At 36.3% G+C, this 13,351-nt stretch overlaps 1 protein-coding gene across 2 annotated transcripts in view; it reads left to right on the top strand.

Moving 5' to 3' along the window:
* LOC105916497 (glutamate receptor ionotropic, kainate 5) overlaps window positions 1-13,351 on the top strand; it is a 303,177-nt gene that overhangs the window by 175,183 nt on the left and 114,643 nt on the right. The window contains exon 3 of one of the 2 annotated variants that reach the window (XM_036145472.1): window positions 1,293-1,451. In XM_036145472.1, coding sequence (XP_036001365.1) covers window positions 1,343-1,451 — 109 coding nt within the window. In that variant the 5' untranslated portion in view covers window positions 1,293-1,342. Of the gene's footprint in view, window positions 1-1,292; window positions 1,452-13,351 lie in introns of those variants that run through there. The other variant, XM_012851035.3, reaches the window with a different exon arrangement.

Here is a 13,351-nt window from a genome sequence, read left to right as displayed (position 1 = left end):
TTCCCCGACTGGGAAGAGATCTGTCTCCAGTCTTCAGATGCCTGAAGGTGCAATGTTTATCAGTTCAAACAGCTAAATGCAAGGTTAAATATCATGGGAATGTCCTGACATCATATAGTTCAGGCAGGACACAGATTCTAGTTTCCTGAATGGACAAACAAATGTGTATCCATCTTGAAGATGATGGGAAGATGCTGACTGAAGAGAGCATTATTATCCACAATGAAACAAGTCCTGCACCTGCATGGGCTAAAACACCACTCAGGGATAAAGGAGCCATTACTCCAAAAGCAATATAGAAAAGGCCGATCGCAGTTTGCTAATGCGTTTACCAACAGAAACCCTAATTTCTGGAGACCCATTCTGCGGGTTTGTCAAACAAAACTTTAATATTTTGCCAATGGTAATTATCATTACATTTGATCTAAAAAGCAAGTTCTAAGCCTGAGAAAGTATCCCACCTGTGAAGTACGGAGGTTAAAGTGGCCGCATCATGTGGTGGATGTTTTGCTGCAAAGGGAACTGTTGTACTTCATATAATAGCATCATGATGGTAGAATATTATGTGAAAACACTGAAGCAACATTTAAGAATATCAGTAGGGAAATAAGAGCTTTGACACAAGTAGAACTTTCAAATCAACAATGACTATAAGTCTTTTTTCGGATCAGTTACAAAGTGGCCTAAAGACAATAAAGTCAGTATTTTGGAGTTGCCATCAAAAAGCCCTGCTCCCAGTCCAAACACTTTTTTTTTTTTTACAAATCTAACTCTATTAGACTGTTTCTGTCATTAGAAATGGACAATGATTTCTACAAACCATGGGGAGGATCTTATGGAAGGATGCCCAAATTGTTTGATCAGACCCATTATGTTTAAACACAATTCTACCAGATGGCAAGGAAATGTAACTAGCTATGGAGACAATACTAAATAAAAAAACAGCATTTTATTCAGGCATTTGGAACGGATAAAACATTATCTGATTTATTGTCAGCGTGATAAAAACGGTATAAATTATGTAAACTTCAGCTTTCAACTGTGTTCCCGATTTTGATCGTTTTCCATATATATTTTTTTAAACCTTTTTCTCTATCTTCTGACATTTAACTTGTATTTTGTGCACCAGGCTTGTGTGAAGTTTAAACAGGAACTCCGATAGCAAATGCACACTCCTTGTCAATTACCAGTTATGTTAAATAATGGGTGACATTGCTGCTTAGATAATATGTGACATGTTAACACACATGACATTTGCCTCAGTAGTGATGGCTTTTCTATTTGTGTTAAAGGTGGCAGTACAGGCAGCCAGCAGACCATTCTCCATGAGGAGCAGTGGAAGATGCCGGCTCTGCCAGCACTGCTGCTGTCGATTTATGTCGTCGTCCTGCTGCTGACCATGGCACCTCTCTTCATCAGCCGGGCCAACACCTTGTCTGCCGTCCGGATGGGTGAGTACAACAGCAAATGTTTGATTTGCTACAATGCCTTTTTTGTTAGCATGGAGTAAAAACTTTACTTTTGAACACAAATCTTAGAATTGTTGAACTGCCAATTACTCAATCACAGTTGAACATTGACCTCATACCTTTTATGATCACTCTTCTAATAAGGTTTGTGCAATAGAAAATCATGGTTTGGTCTAAAAAGCCTTTTTTATGTGTTCATATTACAAGAAACGGTATGATAAAAAGGTAAGCTATTTTAGCCATCAAAAAAAATTAATTTCAAATTTTGCTGTTAAAAAACTCCCTGGAGGTTGCCTTGTCGTATTATCAGGAATAACATGAGGAGTAACATATTTCAAATGAGTAATAGCTCTAATGTTAACACATAAACATCGATGTTCTTTCATTCCTGTGAGTGTTAGATTTACGATGTCCACTGATCAAACCTATTAAAGAGTAGTCTTACTGATTTAAAAAGAAGCAGCGATCCCCTAAACTACCAGCTGGCTGACAAAAAAAACTGTGTAGCTCCTCAAAGTTTTGAACATAAATTAAAAGGAATGCCTGAAGGGAAATTCCTTCCTAATCAACTGAGATTCCACCTAAAAGAACCTTAAAACAAACACACGTTTCAAGACTCCCAGGTGGGAATCAGACTTTCTTTGCTCAAGCTCTTTGAAGAAAAATGAGGAGACTAAGCTATTTAAGAAGGGTTGTAATAATGTTGGGGCCTATCTTGTGTATGTGGGATGTATGATTGACATTTTTTCACAATTTTTCACAATCATCACTGCTTAGTTTCCTCAATGATCAAAAAAAGATCTATATTTCCACCTCATTTTCACATTTGGTCTCATTTATATAACTTTGCCTAGAATCCATACAAAAGGTCTACATACACCCAATAAAAGGAAGAAAAATGGCGTACAGGAAAGACAAAGTCTAAATAATAAAACCATGCACACGCAACCAGCACACAATTTCCCTTTATAGATCACAGCTGCACCTGAATGTTTGCATAGAAGGAACCACCTCATATTCTGCCCTCTACACACCCAGATTTAACCATAAATGCAATGCAAGCCACCTCATAAATGGCAATATGTGTTAAAAATGGGTCAGCTGATTGTTTTTTTTTTATGGTGAAATGGCAACTATGGAGAAAAAGCAAAACTGTGAGAAAGATTTATTAAATGTGTAAATCAAAGGTAAAAAGCACATAAGTCGCCCACATTAAAATAACAGCAATCCAGTTTTCTTAAAATGTAAACTTTACAGCTGTTTTATAGATCGGACGAAAGCCGTGCTTCATGTTTAAGTTCCTCTGAGGCTGTGTGTTCAGATCAACATTCTGAGGAGGGAGAGAGGAATGAAAGGTTTCCCCCGTGATGATAAGTACCCCTAAACTAATTAATTTTCCCCTATGGGGATAATAAAGATTATCTTATCTACATATTAACAATTGTACGGTTGTTAAAGAAGTTTATGTGCTCATTTCCTTTCCGCTGTTCAGGTGGTGGATCAGCAAAACAGCTCTCCCTGTTTCCACCAGCTTCCCTGCTTAAGACACACTTATGCTCACAAAAGTCCTAAGTGTGACTCCTAGCATTTTTTCACTTTAGGAGTTCTCAGATGCTTTGTGAATAGCTTTTATCTTACCAAGGTAAAAGTCAGAGAAAAATCTTAAGATTTGAGAAATTCCAAGATTTCTTTTCCTACTATGACGTCACGTCACTAAGAGCAACTTTTAGTCTTAGGGTTCTTTGCGACTACAAGCAAAGGTGTTTTGGATTACAGCTGATTGCACTGCAAACAACCTAAGTGCAACAGTATAAGCACACCATTTGAGTTATTCTGTCTTTACATACCTGCTGGAGACTGAAAGAAATCCCGAGGAGCCGTAAAAGGCTACAGATATTCTGACAACTAATCTCTGGGCAAAGGCGGTTTAGTACCTACATGTCTGTTAGCATGTTTTTATTGGAATAACATTCTTTGAGTTTGTGATATGTAATTAATTTATTTCAAAATGAATTATGTTTTTCTTAAACTTTAGATTCACAATTCACAATAAATGTAATCTCAAAGAACTTTACGAGACAGGTACAATTCATATCAGAACAAGACTGAGAATCTTGGTTTTATTGCCCAAAATTTGATTAAATTTTCATAAATATATATACTCTCACTGTTTTTCCACAGTTTAACTCGAATAATTATTTTTTTATTCACGAGTTTTGCATATTCTCAATAATTGTGCAATATTTTCTCTGGTATTCAATTTCATTTTATTTTTTTCTCCTTTCTGATAAAGCTCCTCCTCTGCTTTAGAACTAACTTCAGATTTGTTTATCTTTTTTTCATTACTACAAACTGTGTAAGTGTCTGTGTCTTTGCCACTGTGACTCCAGAATTTCCCCCATTGTGGGAAAATAAAGGAATTTCTTATCTTATGTACCATTTGTGGTAGTGGAACTATGCATATGTGACTATGTAGGCTGTACGTTGTCCATTGTGTTTTTCAGAAAAACAGCCTGGGAGAAAAAGCTGTCTGTATTTTTGCAAATAGCACTCTAGCACCCACCTGACGTCAGCTTTCTATATGCAGATAGACATGCTGTAGTTAACAACCTAAATCAGATATGTGTTTTTAGGCCTTCTCTCATTTTACATATAGGTACAATTAAAGTTTTTAGGTTTTGTGTCTAGAGAGTGTTAGGTTCAAAACGCTGTTGACGGCCCCTGATCGAACCACCATGTGTGGGAGGAGGGAGAAGGCAGAGAGCAGCTGCCTGCTCGGCAGCAGACTGCTGCCTCTCCACTCTGGCCTGGAGTGGCAGCAGTCTGCAGAGGTGGATGTTTTTAAAAAGGAACTTAAAACTTTCCTTTTTAGAAAGACATATTTTGCCGAGTTGTTTTTTTTATCTGTTTGCCAGTGTAGCACTTTGAGGTTAGATGTCAAATGTAATATGCATTACAAATTATTATTATTATCATCATCATCATCATCATCATCATCAGTAGTAGTAGTAGTAGTAGTAGTAGTAGTAGTAGTAGTAGTAGTAGTAGTACCAGCCCAGTCTGTGGTCTGTTACATGTTAAAAAATACACTACTGGTAATGCCTATTTACACACTGTAGTTTTTCAGGGACTGTCTGATTGGACATCCATCCATGCAGATTGCACAGTTCTGTAACGCAAAGGTTTACAATTATTGCGCAGTATTTACTACGGGGAGGAAAGTATCAATGATGGAGCATTTGGGTAATTTATTCATACAACAGCACAGTAATCTGCAGTATTTGTAAAATGATTCCTATCTAACTTTTTCACTTTTCAGGAAGCGTCGTTGACCAGCATAATCAAATGATATGGAAACTGACATGGAAACATTATGTCTTGTCATATCTGCATGTTATGTGTAATCTGGGTGCATCCTAAACCGCGGTTTGTCTCATCAAAAAGGGCATTATGGTGACACATAATGACAATAAAGATTTGTGATTCTTGATTGCTTCTTGATTAATGGCTTCCTCCAGAAGAGAAACATTGTTTAACAGATAGCCAATAATGGACTGAATTGACTTTGAATGGCAGGAACTCATGTCATGTACATGCTTGTAAATGTGCACAGTTGTGTTAGAGAAAAGGGGCCTATATTTAAATTAGGGTCTTAGAAAAAAAGGTTTCAAAATGCCTGGCATAGCACATTTATGTCTACAGGCTCAATTCATTGAGGGATTGTTCATTCAGATAATCTGATTGCTAAATTGTTTGATAGCAGCAGTCTTGTTATTCTCTTACCCTTTTAATATGTATTTGCTGATGAAAACAATCATGTCCTCTGGATCACCTCTGTTTATTGTACCTGTCTTCCGTTCATTATAGTGTTTTGCTACGTGTGGATCCCTCCGATTATAATTCCTCTTGCACAAACTTTGCATTGTTTCTGCATTTAAAATATCCCTCATGGCCTCCCTTTGGCTTTCTCTCTGATTAGATTACTCTTTCTTCTTCCTGTTGCCAGCCTATTTTCTTTTCAGTCTGTATTCGGTCATTTGTAAGTGGAAACAACAAATAAGGGAACATTTCTATGAATTACCTTCATCATCTTCACCAGGGCCCTGTTGGAATGCTCGGATCTTGACCCTTTACTTCTCATCCTTACATCATCCCATAGTAGAAGATTACCTTTCCTAAAAGCAGTTCCTTAATATTGAGCTAAAAAGGTCAGCACTCCTGCCATCTGAAAACATCTTTCGCATGTTCTAATCCTGACCTTTATGGCCCCTTGTTCAGATACCTCTGGTTTTTGATTTAAAGGGCTTTAGAAAGACTGTCTGGCACTTATAAAACTGCTGCCATGGCAATCGGGTCACCCTGTGGTTTGTAACTACTCACCAGACTCCTGCATTAATCCAAGCAACACTCAGTTTCAGCTGACACATGATGTCTGTGGTATGGCTCACTTTCAGGTAATTCCAGGCCTGTCTGTAGCTTAGTGTTGTGCCATTACGGATGTTTAACAAATAACTCTCGGTCTGTTAAGTATTATCCAGTGAATATCAGTCCAAACAGCTGATATTAGGACAATAATTGAAAGGATGATTCGAGCAGTGGCATTCTCTGCACACATGGAATAAACGAGTGAAAACCTCTATTCAAGCACAATAATTTATTAACAGAAAAAAATGAACATCCAGAGAACACGATATTTCAATCAACAAATTAATTAATTATTAATTAAATTAACCTTTAGGACACTTGATTTTTATTAATGTAATTATTTCTACAGGAAATAATTAAGATTGAAATTGTTCATTTAGGAAGCTAGAAGTCGCTATAGTGGATGATGGACCGGAAAGGACGTGTCAGGGCGCATCCTGTGGCCATTGTTTACATTAGCTTGATGAGTTAACCTTAAGTTACATGAAACACCATTAATGCTCGTAGCACTATCAAATGCCGTAGATACATTTATTAGAATTAGTAGCGGTAAGTTATCCGGTAAGCTAAGAGCAAGTAATGATAGAGGACATTCAGCGCTAACTTAAAAAGACTTTTAAGCCATATTTTGCTGTAATGAGCAGACCGGAAAACACAAACATAATTTGTCCCATTGGTGCATGTTGGTCTCACCCGAGGATGGGACCAACATGAACTGAATGGGCCAACCAACCAGAGCTCACCACATTAAAGTTCTATCTCCCTCACATGCTGTAGAATATTTACAGAATACTATAAAATGTAATAAAAAAAAAAACTAATCGGATGTGTTTTCACTGTTTCTTATGGTTTAACTGAGGTTAAAATCTAGTGCTACAATACCAAGCTACCTGCTATCGATCTTCTGAAACAAAGCTATGCTAATGTGTCAACATTTGTGTTTTTTGGGTCACTCTACACAGAGCTTAAAATGCTCTAATGTCCACTTGCATTAGCAGCCATTAGCTTGCTACTAGCCAAATTAAACATAACTGCGGTTTGCTAAGCATAACACATGTTTTTGTTTTGCTCTGCAATCGTCCGGTAATGCCACAAGTGTTTTATACCATTAATAAGGAACAGTAATGTTGATTAATCGTATTTTGTGTAACTTAAGAGAAAGCTATCAAGCTAATGGCCATGTGACTGGGAATGCTTCTGACGTAACTTCCGGTCACCCCTCCCCTAAAGCGCCCCTCCACCATCTAAACTGATCAATTCAAGACTAACTTTTTTGGTTACTGATTTTTGATTTAGAAAATCATTCTCTAAAATGTTATTTTCTCAAAAAATGTTTCATCTAACCCTGAGTTGCATTGTGGATGCGTTGAACACATGCCAATAGTTGTTCTGAATTATTAAAGCTAATTAGGCCTCATTCCAAATTCTTTAAGATGAACTTTTGTTCCAAAATTAAAGATACGCACTGAACTTTAAAAACCATCGACTCATTTTTATTGTAATGGTTTTCAATCATTTTTATTTGTCCTTTTGTTCTTTTATGTGTATATAAAACTAAGCTAAAAAACCAAAGCACTTAGTAGTTTTAGTTAAGTTTACTAGCCTTGTAAGGAAGATTAACCGATTGAAATATATTAATTCAGGTAGACAACATTATTATTGGTGTTCCCTGAATATACATTTATTTCTGTTAATAAGTTCTTATACTTGAAGAGAAGTTGTCACTCATTCATTCCATATGTGTGCAAAGTTTGCAGTTAGAGAATCCTAGTGCTCAAATCCCTGTTTCAGCTAGTCCTAATACCAAAGCCAAATTTGGCTGATATTCACTGGACAATACCTGACAGACTGAGGGTTATGTAATTAAACATAACATAACTTAAAAGTGTTTATTCAACGCTCCCCACCAGGAGATGCTCTTATTATGTATTGTAAAGTGGCTCAAAGCCTCTGTATTCTAGTCTTTGTCACTTTATGTCAGCAAGCAGTTTAAGGAATCTGAACCTCGGTGTATTGAAAACTGAGTTTTTGAGTTTCAACTTCTCATTCACAAAACTAAAAAGAATTTCCCAGAGATCATTTGCATTGCTGCTTTGTTTCCACTGTATTTCTCTCATCAGGTACAGGGAAATTTAGTTTGATTGAAGTCCAATCCTCAGAGCTCTGAGCAAAATTTCAAGGTTAATTATTCAGTGGGTGGAAAACCAAAAAATGCTGTGTCAAAGTGTTTCAGTAATTGAAGGACTCCTGTTGTGATGGTAAAGTGCCAGTAGTCAAATAAATAAATAAATAAATGTTCATGGATGGATGCTGGAAGCCAGATGTATGTGTTGTGGCAGGTAACCAAACATCAAACAGTAATAAAGAGAAACACATGTATTCACAAGACCTTCTCTGTTGCTGGGTAACGGTCTGCAAAACAAAAATAACAGTCGGCACATGTATGCCTGTGTTATTATTTTCAGTTCAAGCACTAATGGTTCAGAATTTGTATTTCCTTGAGTTTTTTTATATTTCTATGTACAGTGTTATTGTATACTCTTATGTCTGTCATATAATTTTGCTGATAAGGATCCAGACTTTTGTCATTATTTTAAGTGGTCTACATCAATTGTTCCATATGCTGTCTGACAGACGTTTGATGGTATTTTGGGGGACTTTAGCAGCTTCATCAACTGTCATTTTCAGTCCTGAAGATGACTATGTAATGTTTTGTTTATTAACGTTCTTCTCTCATATCTCCAAACCATTCAAGCACAAACACACACAGAAGCTGAAAAGATCAGCTAGTGTTGTCTAAACATCACACATACTTTAGCAAAAAAAAACAAAAAACAACGATTTTCTAAATTGGGTCTTTTAGCTTTCTGTTTTTCATTTTGAGTGAATTTCTAAAAAAAACAAAAAACTAAAATAACACTTGTAACAAAATGCTGCTGCTGCTTAAATAACAAAATAAGTTGATTAATTAATATACAGTTATTTATAACATTTACGTATTGGTATTTTGATACAAATATTCACAATAAACAGGCGAGCAAGTTGGTTGTCACAGTTTAAAATAATTTTTTTTATTTCATACCTTCCCAATGATTTACTCATCAGCTAATGTGACGATATTTAAAACAGGGTTTTTGGCCCTTTCTCTGAGGGTCTAAACCCTGTTTCTCATAGACATTAGTATTGACTGAGCTTTTACAGCAACTAACTATATGTGCTCTATTTCATCCTCTTGACCAGACAACTGCCTCAGAGTTTATCTTCTTAGTTGTGTTTCTTTCCTAGACATACCCACCTATGGTGGTAGTCTGCCATGACCCTTTCTAACATAGCAAAGTATTCCTGGATGCTTCAGTGCTCTTTTTGTATATCTGCGCTGTCTTCTTAAACCTACAGTCGGCTCCGGTTTCTTCCTGTTAAAGGGGAGGTTTCCTCTCTGTTGTCACTAGATGCATGCTTGGTATGAGGGATTGCTTAAAAGTCAACAATACATTGCAGGAAATGTCATCTGTGACTACGGCACACTTTCAGGAAGAGTGAATGTTGCAAGTCAAAGACTTGATGCAATCTAATGAGTTTCCGTAGATGCAAAACATTTTTTAACCAATATGTCTTTATGATTTGACTGAACTGCATTTGTAAAAGTGGTTTAAGATGGTATGTGTTGTGAATATAAATAACATTGAATGGAATTGAACTGCACAGAATATTATATTTTTTGCTGTTTTACTTATGTTAACTGAAACAAAAATCTGTATTTTCTCTTCTTTCTTTTGCACTTCTTGTTACTGTGCACTATTTTATTTTTATATTTGTATCATGTTCATGTTCGAACATTTCATTTCATTTATGTAGATTAAGACGGGAAATATAATACACTGATATTAGCTTGTTAATCATTCAGGCTATAGGTGCAGACATGCCAATCTTAGCTTTCCAACTGTGCATTTAAAAGACAATTAACTTTGTAACGTTTTCATGTCACAACTCTTGTCACAGCTGAATTTGTCTTTATGGTACCCAAGGGAGAAGTATAAGACTAACCGCCTTTGTGCAGCAACAGGTGGGGGATGGAGGACACAGTGTTATTCTACACCTCAGACATCAAGAATAGATTTTCACAATTCCCCTGACATCTATTTAGTAAACCACAATCTGTAGGAAAAATGTAGACTTCAAGACTTCAAGAACAAATCTTGAAGTCTGAGCTCCACAATAAAAGTTGATGGAAGAGGGTATGAAGAACACGGTCCACAAAACTCTGTTGTATAGGCTTTTTTTTTTAAATAATACAATGTCTGAGCAAGATCTGTGCTCAAAAAATTACAAATACTTTAATGAGTACGATGACCCTAATGATTAAATTAGGTCCCCATGTTATACTTAATTTGTGCCAACAAAACCCAAAAAGGTATTAACCAACACTCCCCATGAAAAGCAATGTAGTCTCTACTAATAAATCACTTATGCATGTTTCATTGTCGTGTGGAGAAGTGACCTAGATTAAATTAGAAATGGTACCTATAATTAGTGGAACTGTGTATTTATGTCGCAGGACTCCGACCGAGCTGCTGCATCAGCTAATAGATCAATAGGTGTCTGTGCCAATTAGCGTTCAGAGACACAGGAGTCTCCATTATCACAGTTGCAGTCACTGATCTGTTGATTTAGACAATACGTTCACTATATAGAAAGACAGACCTATTGACAGGAACAGTGACCTGCAGAACTCAAGCTTACCAAAAAACTTCACTGTAGTTGACCAGTATTTCATATGACATATTATACGGAAATTGGAGAATAAATTGCAAAGCAGAAGCAAAGGCATTGTTGTGCCATTACGCATGGTTTTAAGTTATTTAATGTTTAATAAATAAACCTTGGTATGTTTGTATTGTCCGGTGAATATCAGCCCAAACAGCTGATATTAGGACAATAGTTGAAAGAGAGATTCAAGCACTGGTGTTCTTTTAACAGCAAACATCTTACACACATATGGAATAAATGACTGACAACAAGAATTTATGAACAGAAATAAATGAACATCCCGAGAATACCACTATAGAATGCTGTTTAACTGATTTAACACTTTATGTCAATCAACAAATCATATCTACATGTCAATTAACAAATCATATCTACTATGCTAGTGAAATTCAACTAAAATATTAAGCAAAATCAAGATAAAAAATAAACTAAGGAACTATGTAGACACAAAAGAAACTAAAGGACAAACTAAATAGTTGAAAACCATCATCAGCATGATTCAGTGAATCCTGTTTCACTGCTGATCCAAGTTAGAGAACCAAAGTTCATCTTAAAGAATGTGGAATGAGGTTAAATTAGCTTAACTATTTTAGATCAACATTTGATATGTGGAGACCAAACCCAGTTTTGAATTATTCTCTGTTCATATGATAATCTCACATGATCACAGAGCATTACCCAGCTGGTCTAGAAAGTTCTGCAACTGCAGATCTCTCTAACGACACTGAGGATTTTGACATGCATGGAAACATTCCCCAGTTTCTATGCCTCACCCGCAGCATACTGGCCAACTTCATCACTGTGTGTTTTAGATGCAGGACCAGCAAAGGCCACATTGATCTAGAGCAGGGCTGCACAAGTCCAGTGCTTGAGAGCTATTATCCTTCCATTTATAGATGCATTCCTTCTCCAACATTCCTTGAATTAAATTAATGGCTCCTTACTAGGCCTCTGCAGAGCTGAATCCCAAGCTGATGAGGGAATTCTTCCATTTGATTCAGGCGTGTTGGAGCACTGATGCATTTAAAAAAATGTCTTAACCAATGAACAACCTGTCAAAGCACCTCTAATATCACCAGGATATCCAGCTCTAGAATCAGCCTAATTAGCTGTAACCGCTCTCATTCCTAGCAATATTTTCACGTTTGCCCTCAGGAACTGATTCAGAAGTCTGAGGTTTACCAAACCAGGAGTTCGGTAGAGCTTCTATACTGAAAAAAAGCAAGGACAGTTAATTCCTCCAGACACCCATGTCAAAAACCTCAGAAGTAATAGATCTGCGGTTCACAACAAATGTGAACTGCAGAGCACAATTTGCATTTTCTTGAAAAATCTTCTAAATGCAGCTGTAGGTATAAATGTATTTTGTCATTCCATTTCATCACTGTTTCCTTAATTTGTTTGAATTTTTAAAGTTGTTGCCTCAGTGTGAAGGATCCTTCTGCACTCTTACCATTTTGAAAATAGCTTTTTCACTGTTGCCTTCATGATAATCCTATCACAAAAATACCGTTCCAGTTGTCACATCTGCGCTAAAGTCTTGATATGTGGAGTTTTCCGTTACTGCATGGGAGATTTCTCCACCTCTACTCTTACGATGTTTCAGTTTTAGTCTTACTGTGAAAGAAGCCATCATTAATTTTGTAAGCTTAGGAGAGACGGCAGCTGAATACGTCCCTGACCATGCTATCTTGCACAATAATTTTACCCAAGCACAAAGCATTCTGCACAAAGTAATCAAATAGCACAATCATCACACAAATGTTGCATTTAAACTTCAGGCTGAACACTTGAACATTTCCTCATTCTCCTTGGAACCTGCCTATATGTGCATAATGGTGATGGCCTCCTTCTCTCAAACTAGAACCACAAGCAGTGTTTTGTGCCCCAATATTTGTACCTAGGCACAGCACTTTTTTCATGGAGAATTTCTCAGTAGGTTGTTCTCAAGCATTGCATAGCATTGAGGTTTGTGATTATTATATGACAAAATGGAAAAAAAATTTTTTACAAGGCCTCATAAGATCACCATACAATACCATCTTTATTCATAAAGCGCTTAGACAGCCAACAGCGGAAACAAAGTGCTGTGCATTACTAAAAGCTGAAACACATCCATTAAAAAACTAAGATAAAAAGATAATGCATGGAAATGCTTAAAAGAAACAATAAAACCAATTTCAAATGAAATCTAAGTCTCGCTAGAGGAAAAAGGAAAAGAATAATAGTGGATTTTGAGGCAAGTTTTAAAAGTGGGCAGTGAAGGAGACTCGCAATCACAAACAAGCTGAATTATTTAGACAATACTTCACTATATATGAAGATAAATGTATTGACACGAAATCCACAGTGACCTGTTGATTACTAAGCATCAATGAAAAAAGCTTTCATATCTGAAATATAAAATCTAGTTCATAAAGAGGAATGTAACCTCTATATTATCCAACTAATGTATAAAAGAGCATACAGGCAATAAACCTGTGAAAAAATAGTCCTTTGAATATTGTCCATGTTATTAGATCTAAGATTATCAATGTATTAGACCACTTTCCAGGTGTAAAATAAAATGTCTCATACTGTTTAAGATAAAAAAATCTGCTTGTGTGAACATTGTTAGGTTGCAAAATCCTTGCTTCCTTTTGTGGCAGGACTGAAATCCGGAGCATGAATATTAAAGTGAAGAATGTTAA

The sequence above is a fragment of the Fundulus heteroclitus genome, chromosome 13 (assembly GCF_011125445.2).
Source record: "Fundulus heteroclitus isolate FHET01 chromosome 13, MU-UCD_Fhet_4.1, whole genome shotgun sequence".
Lineage (NCBI taxonomy): Eukaryota > Metazoa > Chordata > Actinopteri > Cyprinodontiformes > Fundulidae > Fundulus > Fundulus heteroclitus.
The sequence above is the reverse complement of the archived record's forward strand: the minus strand, read 5'-3'. Positions and strand labels throughout refer to the sequence as shown.